Source organism: Microplitis demolitor, chromosome 3 (assembly GCF_026212275.2).
Source record: "Microplitis demolitor isolate Queensland-Clemson2020A chromosome 3, iyMicDemo2.1a, whole genome shotgun sequence".
Lineage (NCBI taxonomy): Eukaryota > Metazoa > Arthropoda > Insecta > Hymenoptera > Braconidae > Microplitis > Microplitis demolitor.
In genome coordinates this window covers 21,670,314-21,682,654 of record NC_068547.1, presented here as the reverse complement: position 1 = coordinate 21,682,654, position 12,341 = coordinate 21,670,314, and the positions used below count along the sequence as shown (strand labels likewise).

The following is a 12,341-nucleotide window of genomic DNA, read 5'->3' as shown; positions in this document are numbered from 1 at the left end:
TAAAAAACAAAAATATTGACAATTATTTAGCACCAGGGTGCACTTTGTCTTGGCCTAGGTGTTTGTTTTCAATAACCAGAGGCCTCGTGCCGTACAAATTACTCAGAATCACTTGTCTTTTAATAATTTCCAGATTTTCAAGGCCTTTATTGTAACAATCTTGTATCAAATTATTATCTTGCAGGGTTTTATTTTCTCGAAACTCGTCTCGTACTTTTCTGAGAGCATATTCACTGGAAATAGCATAATTAAACGTCAGTTAAATAATTATGTACAAAGTAATTGTAAAAAAATAAGTAATAATTAATTACCGGTAGTTGTAGGAACTCCATTTTTGACTTTCACGAATCAAATTACGGTAAAGCTTCAGAACAGCTTCACGACCATAAGCCATTATATTTATCTAACATTAAACACATATACAAAATTACCCAGCTTTTATATTTTATACAGGTTTTTAATAATCAGATGATACTTTTTATTTGTTTTTTAGTAGCTCACGTGGTCGAAAACTCGAACTGAATCGTAAGCCACCTGGTGGGTGACATGAAAATCATATGCATTTCAAAAATTTACCATGATACTGAAGTTAGCTGACGTTTAATAATTTTTTGATTTTTTAAAATGATAATTTAAAAAGAAAATTCTTTTTTAAAAATGGTGCCTATAATTTTTTAAATTTTCTACATGTGCATATTTTTATTTCTTTTGTAATTGATTTGTTGAGAAACAAATCCAAAAATTTTTTATAGCTAACTTCAAGATCATAAATTTTCCTGATTTCTCCTAGATCACAGGCAAAATCCCATCTCCAAAAATGTGTCAGAAGCTTCAAAAAGGAAAAAAAGTAAATTCTTCATTCAAACATCCAACAGAATATTAAGCTGATGACGTACTCCCGGCTTTACTCGTAAATTGTTGACAGCTGAGCTGTACGTCATATTTTATCCCATCCAATCAGCGAACTCCTGATGAACTCCCACTTTTACTACTTTTTAAATTTTCTACTTCAATTTTATTATAAAAAATTTATCACCTCCATTTTTAAATTCAAAAACTTTCGCAAAATTTTCGGGAATTTTTTATTTAAAAAATATTTAATTTATTAACTTGACACATTTACGCATGCGCGTTGACATCTTAAGTAAAATCATGTCGTATCCTTTCTCTAGACTTTTCAGTCGTTGATTGTCTTGTGAGGTAAAGTGACCAAAGTATATGAACATATATATATATATATATATATATATATATATATATATATATATATATATATATAACAGCAAGTAGTAATTATCGCAAGTACGCACTTAACATTTTATCTATTGATATAATTTTATATGTACAGATATATTGACATTGATATTGATACCATTTAAATATTCTAACACAAGTCAGTCAATAAGAAGCAATGGCTGAATTGATAGCGGTTCCGTTAAAAAAGCCGTCAGATGTGGACGTGATTAAGCCACTTACCAATGTCATCAAATCTACTTATAATTCAGCAACAAATCAAAAAGATTACACTGAAGCAATCAGTGAATTCAGCAAATTAAGAAGTAACGCTCTATGGCGCGCCTTTGAAAAATACGAAAGTTCCTTGGAGGTTATTTACAAGTATGACTCATTTATTAATCATTTTAATAACATATATCTATATATAATTTCCCAACTATTCACATCATCCGTCATAATACTAGATTAATTTTGTCTTTATTAATAAAGACAATTGTCACCTGACATTTTATTTTTATCTCAATCAGATTTTATTTAAAAAAAAAATGAGATTACTAGATTGATATCAAAATGTATGATATTGACTATTTATTATATAATATTTAAATGTTATAGTTATTATGACCAATTGTGTGCTCTGGAGGGCAAAATTCCAGCCCATGAGTTGCAAATTCCATTCAAATGGAAAGATGCTTTTGATAGGACGATATTTGGTGGAAAATTAAGTCTCAGTACGTCACTAACCTCAATCTTACTATTGATAAATTATTTATGGAGTAATTAGTAATTGTTTTTAATAATTATTCATATTTTTCAGCCATCAGCACACTGACATACGAGAAATTATGCGTACTGTTCAACATCGCAGCTTTGCAGAGCTCGGTTGCTGCTTCGCAGTCACTTGAAAGCGACGAAGGATTGAAATTAGCGGCTAAATTATTCCAGGTAAGTTACGATTCAAATTAAGCTGTCAAAAAATAAGCCGATAGGTGATAATTGTGGTTTTGGTTCCAGCAAGCAGCGGGCATCTTTAATTATTTAAAAGGAAATGTCATGCTTGCTATTCAGCAAGAACCAACTCCTGACATGAGTCCTGACACTTTGGGCGCTCTGTCAGCTTTGATGATAGCGGAAGCGCAGGAAATTTTTGTCCACAAGGCTATACATGATACAATGAAGGATGGTGTCATTGCTAAATTAGCATCCCAAGCTGAAGAATATTATGCTGAAGCTTTGAAGTTGTTTCAGAAGGAAATATTTCGGTCGTTTTGGGACAAGGAATGGGTTCCTTTGGTAAGTTTTCTGTTAAATATATATATAAATGCATACAATTTCAATTTTAAATGAAATATTTTTATAGATTACAGGTAAACAATCAGGATATCGCGCGATGGCTGAACTTTATCAAGCTGGTGTATGCAGAAGTAAATCTGCAATCGGTGAAGAAATATGCAGACTTGAAGTAACAAATATACTTGATATTAATTATTATTTATTTATATGTAATGTATATTTAACTTATTTGTATATATATGTTGACAGTATGCAGTTGATTTATTTAAAGCAGCTCAACAAAGATCCAATAAGCCGGCTTTATTCCAAGAGTATGCGAACAAGGCTCAGCGACGCTTGACCGAAGTTAAAAAAGACAATGATTTTATCTACCATGAGCGTATTCCGGATATCAAGAGTTTGGAACCTATTGGAAAGGCCAATGTCGCTAAATTGCTGACCATGTCGCAACCTTTGAATCCAAACTTCAAAGATTTGTTTGAAGACTTAATGCCGGTGGCTGTTCATCATGCGCTATCTTCATACGAGATCCGAAGAAACGAGTTGGTGAACACAGAGATCTCAAAACTCCGCGAAATGACCCAAGTTCTGAATACCGTGTTGGCTAGTTTGAATCTACCAGCTGCGATTGAAGATACCAGTGGAACCGAAGTGCCTCAGTCTTTGCTAGACAAAGCATCCTATGTCAGACAAGCTGGAGGGATCCAAGCTCTTGAAACTGCGATGAATGAACTGCCTGATTTGCTCCAACGGAATAGAGATATTTTAGACGAAGTAATTTAAATTTTATTATTTTTCTGTTAATTTATTAGTAATATTAAAAATTTATTTATTCATTATTGTAATTTTTATGCTAATTAGGCTGAGAAAATGCTCAGAGAAGAACGCGAATCAGATGATCAGCTAAAAGAACAATTCAAAGAACGCTGGGCGAGAATACCGAGTGCTAAATTAACTGAGCAGCTTACGATGAACGCTCAAAAATATCGCACGATTATTGATAACGCTATTTCTGCTGATAAAGTAAGTGGCATATATATTAAATCATTTATATTACTTTTCTTTTTTTACAAAAAAGACACTATGAAATTTTTGGATTTATACTTTTAGACTGTACGTGAAAAATTTGAGACACATCGTGAGGGTATGGAGACTCTGAGTCTCGACGAGAGTCAGTTGGCGTCTGCAATTCCATCTGGTTCAGCAGTTCAAGAGAGCGGAGTAGTAGCACAGCTGAGAAAATTAATGGAAGACGTTGAGACATTGAAGGCAGAGAGGGACGTTATTGAAAGCGAATTAAAGGCACCAACTGCAGACATGAAGTCTACATTCTTGTCAGCTTTGGCTAAAGACGGAGCCATCGACGAGCCGAATTTATCGGTTGAACACATCGGGAAAGTTTACGGACCGTTGACTAGCCAAGTTCGTGATAGTTCAGCTCGTCAGGAAAAATTAATCGCCGAAATTCAGTCTAATCACGCTGCATTTACTCGTGAGCAAAGTGGATCGGGTAGTTCACGTGAAGCAGAACTACGTAAATTAGCAGCAGCGTATGACGCATTTAAAGAGCTCAAAAATAATTTACAGGAAGGAGCTAAATTTTACAATGACCTTACTCAGGTACCAACACCTTTAACCTCTTGTTTAATTATATTCAATTGACTTCAACTGGACTAATTATTTATTTAAATATTTATTTTTTAGCTGCTTGTTGTTTTCCAAAATAAAATATCCGACTTTTGCTTCGCTCGAAAGACCGAGAAAGAAGAATTATTGAAGGATTTAACGACAAATTTAAGTCACACTGGTCCAGCTGCTACACCTGCAATTCCTTCTCACCATGGAGGTAATTATTTGCAGCAGACCAAAGATACATTTTTTTTCAGAGATTAATTTTATATTTTTATTATTTAATAACAAAATAAAAATACGTTTTGCATAAAGCCGGTTCTGGAACAAGTTCAGCTCCATCTGACACCGGCTCTGCTCAGTTGCCTTATCCGACACAATACCAAGGAGGAATGCCTATACCTTATGGAGCATCTCCTGCAACGCCTTATCCTACTTACGTTCCTCCTCCGATGCCTCAGACATACAATCCGTATGCAACGATGCCATACCCTGGACAAGGTTCATATCAGTTATATTTATTACTCATATATTAAATGAACTTATATTATAAATATATCTTGATCTGCTAGGTGCGTACAATTATCCGCAGCAGTTTCCGCCACAACAGCAGCCCAACTACAGCAATCCTTATGCAACATTCCCGCGTTACGGTGCCCCACCACCTGGACAAAATCCCTGGTAATTTTCGAGCTAAATCCTCCCATTGAAATTATTTAATGATAAATAATATCATATTGCTTATTTTTATCGTTATCGTTATTAAATATAAGGCTTGGCATGTATAGAGATTAAAATTTATTGTGCACAAGCTTGATGATTATTTTTCTAACTAAAAAACGCCTGATAATTTTTATGTATATTGTAAAGTGATCAAATAATCATTGTCGATATATTTTAAATATTTTTTAAAAATAAAATTAATGTAATTATCGTTATAAATTATTATAAAGGGCTCTAACAATTACCGACACTAACATGTTTTTTTTCTACATAATTGTAGGGCAGCATTGTTGTAATTTTAAGAATTAAATAAATCAAACTATAAATTGTTTGTGTTCATGATATATTTCAATAAGTCATATAATTAAAGTGAAAAAAAATTGCTATTACCAATAATAATAGTAGTAATAAAATAATTATGCATATATTGATTATACAATTGAATCATTACTTTCAAAAATTATCAAGTGATGTTTTTAATAAAAATATTACGTATTCATTATTTAAAGAATAATTAAAATTTTTCAAATAGGCTCTAATGTCTAGATTGTTGGCTGCTGGATGAAGACGAAGAGCTTCGTGAGCGACGTTTGAATTTTGGTTTCTCAGCGGTGCTGGAAGCGGAATTTACTTTTTTGTCTTTTGATTTGCTTCGAACTTCAACGGTCGATTGTAATTTTGAATTCGCTTCATTGTCGCTTCGTTTATCTGGCTTGGACTTGTGAGGAGACCGTTTACGGGGAGAATAATCCCTCTTGCTTCTGCGGTCACGGCTTCTGCGTCGATCCCCACGCTCGCGTGATCTCCGGTGATCCCTAGACCGTGAGCGTCCACGTCTGTTACGATCCCTCGAGTCACGGCGGCCGAATCTGCCAGGATATCCCCGATTGAACTCGCGATTTCTGTCTCTACGTCTGTAGTCCATGTTGTCTCTGTTTCTAAAATTAATACGGTACTGATTGTTGCTGCCATTATTGTCCGGGTTCCTGTAAAATTTTTCATCGTTTTTCCACATCCTGTCTTTGCCTTCTGGTGACGATTGATAATTATCCTGTTTTAATTTACGTTCTGAAACATTATTGTCATTATGAACATCATTTTTATTGTTAGCTTCGTCTTCATCTTCAGGATTTTCTACAAATCGCCGTTTTTTCGGAACACTGATGACGGGAATCTCATCTTCCGGTTTCTGATCATCTTTGTGATGCAATTCATGCAATTTTACTGTACGGTTTTGTGCCTGCTTCCAATGGGGAGGAGTTACACTCCGAGAACGACTCCGAGAAGGAGTATGATATCTCTGTTGAATAAATTTAATTATAGATCAATTCTTTTTTCTCATTAATTAAATTTATTTATAATAAATAAATAAATAAATATATTTACGAAAATCCCGCGGCCCTTAAAAATTCGACCGGTCTTCCGTTGGATCCTCATACGATCACGTCCACCAAAACGCTGTTGCCGAAACTCCTTTTGATTTGAATTATTTGTTGGCCCCGCGCGGAATAAAAATTTATTTGCTGGCACTTCTGGTATTTCATCAGGATCTATCTTGGTAACTGATACCAATGGATGTGTGTTTTGATCATCCTCTTCCTCATGAGAGTCTGCCAATTCTCCATCTTCGGATTTAGCTCTCTTTTTACTTGACAAATTACAAATATTAATCATTTAACAGTAAAATAAATATGTAAGCAACGCCAATAAAACAATATTATACTTTTTCTTATGTTTTTTACGTTTCTTCTTTTCCGTTGATGAATCGGAGTCTGAATCAGCAGAACTTGAATCCTTGTCTCGTTTTTTTGCTGAACAAAAAAATTAAAAAATGAATATCTTCCACAGAAAATTTTAAATTAAATTATTTAAAAGAATAATCAAAAGTACATTTAGCTTTGACTTTTAGAACAAGTTCCCCACACTTGGCAATCTTCGCGTCCTGGAGTGGCCGCGACATCCTGTCGACTGGAAGATCCTCGATGTGCGAAACAACTTCTTGGCCGGAAACCACCTCTCCGAAAACCACGTGGACACTAAAAAAATAAAAATACATAAGTTAAAATGTCATTTTTCAAATAAATAATTACTTTATTTAAACATCTGATCAACCAAGTACTCACTTGTCGAGATGAGGCGCTGGTTGCGTTGTACTACAACAACAAAATATGATTAAGGAGATGAGTGATGCGGATTAAGAGCCGGCTTTCAGTGGACATTGTGTTGTAGTAGTAGTGCGCAGACCCCTCGCTCACGACTACACAAAAATAGTGCTAGAATGATCAAGAGGAATTGTCTAGTCGGTACGCCGTGAGGTGTTAATACGTATCACAATATTTTAAATCCACTGACTGCGCCGTCAACTGACCGTCAAGTAAACCAACGAAAAATACACCCACACTACAACGAACACCAACCATCATTTTACCTGCATGATCAATACAATCCCGTGCTTGTCTTTTTATTTAAATTTTTTAGAGCTTTTGAGGAGTCAACGAGTTTTCCTGGCCTACGATTACTTAAAATATTTACTGTCCTAACTTAACTTTTATTTATTACTCATGCAACCGATAAAACGCTGAAATAAATTCTTTAGGGCATTATAACTACATCCACATCATGTCTGCTGGTATCATTGATATTTAAGAGTATACTCACATAAAAAACTGCGAACCATTAGTATCTTTACCACGATTGGCCATCGACAGAAGAAAAGGCTTCGTATGATGAACGGAAAAGTTTTCATCTGAAGTATTTTATGCAATTGTTTAAAATAAATTAAATAAATAAATAGAGTACACAATAAAGTACCTGGAAAAGTCCCTCCGTAAATAGATTCCCCGCCAGTGCCATTGCCCACTGAAAAATCACCACCTTGAATCATAAAATCCTTGACAACCCGATGAAAGACAGTGCCTTTGTAATGCAGCGGTTTCCCGGTCGTCTTGCCGAGTCCTAATTCACCGGAGCAGAGTGCGCGGAAATTTTCACACGTACGTGGACAAACGTCCATGTACAGCTCGAAGACGATTCGCCCCATCGGAAGACCTCCGACTTCCACGTCGAAGAACACACGAGGATTAACCTTCATCCTGAATTTATATTTCCTGCCAAAGTCCGTTGCTTATAACCTCTAGCCCTGGCTGTAATTTTAATTTATTAAAAATTAATATTTATTTAAATAAATAAATAAATTTTAAATTACTACTTCCTATAGTAAATGCGTACAGCAGATACAAATATTTAAAATTATAACTTACGTAAAAATAATCATAAATCAGCCTCTGGATTGATAAAAGATAATACTCATTACTTTTACTCGGAAATTGGACTATGGAGTCTACTAATATAGATATATATATGTATATTTATGTGCGTATGTGTATCTATGCTACACAATTTATGCTTTTAAAAACATCTAATATCTATCTATCTTTTTTTACTAATAAATTAACATTCAACACTGGGTTCTGATCAAACTTGGATCCTGCTAAAACTGACAGATGGCGGTAGCTGGGAATTTTTTATTTGAAAAATAAAACGGTTACAATATTAACGAGGGGGAAGTTTAAATATATCATATATAAATATATATAAATATATGTGCTCATAAAATACACAGGAAAAGAAACATAAAAAAATTGACTCTCGATTTGTGAAGATAGATTTTTTATAAACAAAAAAAACATTAGGTAAATGTCATGTAGTTATTTATCAGTTGATAAATTCGTTAAAAAATAATAAGTTGACTTGTCTAATTGATGTTAAAAAATATTTACATTATCTATCTTGGGTTTTTAATTATTTTTTAGTGATTCTGATGGCTTACCGTGCGGGTAGCCAAGATTTAACTTCGAGTGAAGATGATTCTGATAAAGATTGGGATAAAAGTCCTAAGAGCAAGAAGAGACGTATGAGTAAAGTGTTGGAAGATACTATTGCTGCTAATGATGATGACATGTCAGTTTGGATTAATTATAATTATTAAAAATTGCGTGTATTTATTGTTTTGATTTTTTTGTAGCGATGATGCTTCGGAGGATGATGAAGAGCTAAATAATAGCAATCGTATGACACCCAGTATTGAAAAGGCGATACAGCGAAGTATATCTAAACTTAGTCAAGAAAATTTGGACCTAGATGCTGATGAAAAAAAGTCATCACCAAATGATCATAGTTACTGTGTTTCAAAAAGTCCGATTTTGTTTGAAGATGATGATGGTATGAAAATAATTAAATTACTTTGCGTAATTTTTTGGTTTTGTGTGATAAATTGAATTTATTTTTTAAAGATTTTATTGGTGGACATAAAGGCGAAGAGATTGATGGAGATCATTCAGATAATGTAAATGATTCAGATCATTTAGATAAATCTAGTTATGCTGATCAGAAAGTTGAGGCAATCGATGTTGATAGTTTTGATGAAAGTAGTTCAGAGGAATCAGTAGTTGATGACTCAAGGATAGAAGATGTTCAGACAACGCATTATAAGATTGCTGAAGAAGCTCCGTCTCTAGCTGATCAAGTGGCCAAGTATAATTTAAAAGTACTTAAAGTTATGGTGGGTTATTATTTAACTTATTTTTTTATAATTAAATCGAACTCAATAATTTTCAAATATTTTTTAAAGGTTGTTCGAAATGATGGGAAAGTTATTATTCCTTTAGAAAATGGTACTGAAAATGAACCGGAAGAAAATATCAGTGATAAGTTGTCTCAAGATGCTGTAAAAAATCATACTTTGAAAAAGTTCAAACTGATAGAACGAAGAGCTTCTGATGTGTCAAATAAATCGTCAAGAAATTCTGTGACGGGATCACCCAGAGAAGTAGAAATAAATTGTCAGAAATTATCAAATAGTCAAGAAAAAAAAAGTAGTCAGACTAGTTATAAAGAATTGAATAATAATGATGTAGAATTAAAGAGGGATGATAAAATACTGATAGTTGACACTGATGATCCAAATACTAAAATTATTTGTCAAGAAATAAATAATAACAGTCAAAAGTTAAGTACTGATGGATCATTTACTGCTGTAGTGAATGATTTAGTAAAAATAGAAATGAAAAATGAAACACCAGGAGCTGAAGGTGAAGAGGAGAGTAAAAATATCTTAGAAATTAAGAAAGACGAAGAAGCGATAGAAGCTCCAGATGTTAAGGACATTAAACCCAAGATTAATATTAAGCCAACGACTGATCATTCAACTAGAGATTTGGGAAAAAAAGCTCTAGAGACGTACAAAGAACAACAATCGCTTACTGTTGAACGTTTGCACGATCTCCATGGATCACTGATCTCTCGTCCTACTGAGTCTACCCGAGCAAAGGATCCAGCAGGTCTGAGTACTCCTCTTATGCCCCACCAACAACATGCTCTGGCATGGCTTCTATGGAGAGAGCAGCAGAAACCTCCTGGTGGAGTTCTAGCTGATGAAATGGGACTCGGAAAAACTCTGACAATGATATCGCTGGTACTGAAAACGCTGCCGGAGTTTAGGAAAAAAGACGAAGACAAAGACAAAAACTACCGGAGATGTAAATTGCTCAAGTATTCTGGAGGAACTCTGGTAGTTTGTCCGGCTTCATTAGTCTCGCAGTGGAGTCAGGAGATACGAAAACATTGCAAAAGAAATCAGCTTGTATTTGAATCTTACCATGGGCCGAATCGGGAGGTGAATATCAAAAAATTATCAAAGAATGACATTGTCATAACGACGTATAATTTATTAAGCCGTGAAAGCAATAACACAGGGATCAGTAATTTGTTGTACAAAATTCAGTGGGAACGAGTGATACTTGATGAAGCTCACGTTGTTCGTAACCACAAGAGCCAAATGTGCGACGCTGTTTGTCGTTTGACCGCAGACAGACGTTGGGCCATCACTGGAACTCCGATCCACAATAAACAAATGGATCTCTACGCCATTTTAAAGTTCCTACAGTGCTCGCCATTTGATGACCTTAGAATTTGGAAACGTTGGGTTGACAATAAAGATGACGCAGGCCATCAACGGCTTACTACAGTAATGAAGACTCTGATGCTACGTCGTACCAAGCAAGAGCTGATGATCAAAGGAGAAATGCAACCTTTGACTAAAAAAATTTTAAACACAATCCGTGTTCCTTTAGATGCTGACGAGCGATTAGTTTATGAGAAAGTTTTGATGTACTCACGGACACTTTTCGCTCAATTCCTGCATCAACGCTCTGAGAAACACCACATGTTCGAAATGGGGGCTAGATACGATCATCGGCGTCCAACTACTTCTCCATACATAGCGGGATTCAATAAAGCGCAGCAGCAGTTGCTGGCCCAACATGCCGACGTCCAGTCTCATGACATCCTGGTGTTGCTGCTGAGACTTAGACAGATCTGTTGCCATCCATCTCTGATTCACGCCATGCTGGATAAAAATGATTTAGACCCACAAGCTCTTGGTGACGGTGCAATTAACTTTCAATTGTTAAACCAAATAAATAACGTCAATTTAAGAGACGATACTGGTAATGATCCTGATGACGAAGACGAAGAAGAAAGTGGTGTCAGTGAAAGAGTAATTGAAAATTTATTGACCAAAGACAATCCTGTATTTGATCCCGAGCGGCAGAGTGCTAAATTGCGGTCTATTATCACAGTAACTAAGCAGATATTAACTAAAAAAGAAAAAGTTATAATAGTATCCCAGTGGGTAGGATACTTGCAAATCATAGCAAACAATTTAAATTCAATTGACGGCGCTACGTATAAATTATTTATTGGCAGTACTTCGATTAACAATCGCCAGAAAATGATCGACTCGTTTAACAGCCCCGACGAGGACCCGCAGATTCTTCTCCTGTCATTGAATGCCGGTGGAGTGGGACTTAATCTTATGGGAGGAAATCATCTGATGCTGATCGACATTCATTGGAATCCTCAGCTCGAGTTGCAGGCTCAGGACCGCATCCATCGGTTTGGTCAGAAAAAAAATGTATTTATTTACAAGTTTATCTGCAGTGACACAATTGAAGAACGCATTGAGAGTCTCCAGCAGAAAAAATTAAAAATTTCAGGAGAAATTTTAAGCGGCAGCGGCAAGGTCAGCACCAAACTGACCATCGACGATCTGCGATCGCTTTTTAATATATAAGACTGATTAGCAGCCTTAAATTTATTATTATTTACTACGTTTTCCTCAACAATGGCTTTAATTAATGAACTGAAGCGATAAATGAATTTTAATGTAAACTTGAATTATTTACGATGAAATAAGAAATATTTTAAATAGCATATAGATAAAGTACATGAATTAATATATATCATTATGTAATTTTTTATGGTATAATATGAAAATAAAAATTATATTTTATTTAATACCCATTACAATTTATTTAATTAGCTTGTAATTGTAAATTAAAATTTTCTATTTTTCCCACCAAATTTTAAACGCATTCACACAGCATCCAATCAAAAAAAAT

General features: G+C 34.6%; 4 protein-coding genes across 4 annotated transcripts; 2 read left to right on the top strand and 2 right to left on the bottom strand.

The window, feature by feature from the left end:
* Positions 1-20: 20 nt before the first annotated feature.
* LOC103569798 (LYR motif-containing protein 4) lies at positions 21-533 on the bottom strand. Its single transcript, XM_008547300.3, has 2 exons — positions 312-533; positions 21-233 (listed from the first exon to the last, which is right to left on the bottom strand). Exons 1-2 carry the CDS (start codon positions 392-394, stop codon positions 23-25), a joined length of 294 nt encoding a protein of 97 aa, XP_008545522.1. The 5' UTR covers positions 395-533; the 3' UTR covers positions 21-22.
* Positions 534-1,181: 648 nt separating this feature from the next.
* Positions 1,182-5,108, top strand: LOC103569800 (programmed cell death 6-interacting protein). The gene is made up of 12 exons (XM_008547302.3): positions 1,182-1,200; positions 1,349-1,617; positions 1,852-1,967; positions 2,054-2,181; positions 2,251-2,529; positions 2,597-2,698; positions 2,779-3,303; positions 3,391-3,552; positions 3,640-4,149; positions 4,234-4,375; positions 4,474-4,659; positions 4,731-5,108. The coding sequence occupies exons 2-12, from the start codon at positions 1,412-1,414 to the stop codon at positions 4,841-4,843; spliced, it is 2,469 nt and encodes an 822-aa protein (XP_008545524.1). The 5' UTR covers positions 1,182-1,200; positions 1,349-1,411; the 3' UTR covers positions 4,844-5,108.
* Positions 5,109-5,277: 169 nt separating this feature from the next.
* On the bottom strand, positions 5,278-8,325 carry LOC103569801 (peptidyl-prolyl cis-trans isomerase G). Its single transcript, XM_008547305.3, has 8 exons — positions 8,142-8,325; positions 7,693-8,024; positions 7,540-7,627; positions 7,005-7,034; positions 6,772-6,917; positions 6,605-6,692; positions 6,268-6,529; positions 5,278-6,181 (listed from the first exon to the last, which is right to left on the bottom strand). Exons 2-8 carry the CDS (start codon positions 7,970-7,972, stop codon positions 5,417-5,419), a joined length of 1,659 nt encoding a protein of 552 aa, XP_008545527.1. The 5' UTR covers positions 7,973-8,024; positions 8,142-8,325; the 3' UTR covers positions 5,278-5,416.
* Positions 8,326-8,480: 155 nt separating this feature from the next.
* Positions 8,481-12,117, top strand: LOC103569802 (transcription termination factor 2). The gene is made up of 5 exons (XM_008547306.3): positions 8,481-8,573; positions 8,694-8,841; positions 8,906-9,102; positions 9,174-9,442; positions 9,512-12,117. The coding sequence occupies exons 2-5, from the start codon at positions 8,702-8,704 to the stop codon at positions 12,011-12,013; spliced, it is 3,108 nt and encodes a 1,035-aa protein (XP_008545528.1). The 5' UTR covers positions 8,481-8,573; positions 8,694-8,701; the 3' UTR covers positions 12,014-12,117.
* Positions 12,118-12,341: the final 224 nt, after the last annotated feature.

Excerpts from the sequence above, each read along its gene's own strand:
- LOC103569802 (XM_008547306.3), top strand. The coding sequence starts at position 8,702 with ATGGCTTACCGTGCGGGTAGCCAAGATTTAACTTCGAGTGAAGATGAT. Across the intron at positions 9,103-9,173 it reads TTTGTTTGAAGATGATGATG|ATTTTATTGGTGGACATAAA; the intron begins GTATGAAAATAA and ends TATTTTTTAAAG. Across the intron at positions 9,443-9,511 it reads TAAAAGTACTTAAAGTTATG|GTTGTTCGAAATGATGGGAA; the intron begins GTGGGTTATTAT and ends TATTTTTTAAAG.
- LOC103569801 (XM_008547305.3), bottom strand. The coding sequence starts at position 7,972 with ATGAAGGTTAATCCTCGTGTGTTCTTCGACGTGGAAGTCGGAGGTCTT. Across the intron at positions 7,035-7,539 it reads AATGGTTCGCAGTTTTTTAT|TACAACGCAACCAGCGCCTC; the intron begins GTGAGTATACTC and ends TTGTTGTTGTAG. Across the intron at positions 6,182-6,267 it reads TTAAGGGCCGCGGGATTTTC|AGATATCATACTCCTTCTCG; the intron begins GTAAATATATTT and ends TTTATTCAACAG.
- LOC103569798 (XM_008547300.3), bottom strand. The coding sequence starts at position 394 with ATGGCTTATGGTCGTGAAGCTGTTCTGAAGCTTTACCGTAATTTGATT. Across the intron at positions 234-311 it reads TGGAGTTCCTACAACTACCG|TGAATATGCTCTCAGAAAAG; the intron begins GTAATTAATTAT and ends TGCTATTTCCAG.
- LOC103569800 (XM_008547302.3), top strand. The coding sequence starts at position 1,412 with ATGGCTGAATTGATAGCGGTTCCGTTAAAAAAGCCGTCAGATGTGGAC. Across the intron at positions 2,182-2,250 it reads TAGCGGCTAAATTATTCCAG|CAAGCAGCGGGCATCTTTAA; the intron begins GTAAGTTACGAT and ends TTTTGGTTCCAG. Across the intron at positions 2,699-2,778 it reads AAGAAATATGCAGACTTGAA|TATGCAGTTGATTTATTTAA; the intron begins GTAACAAATATA and ends ATATGTTGACAG.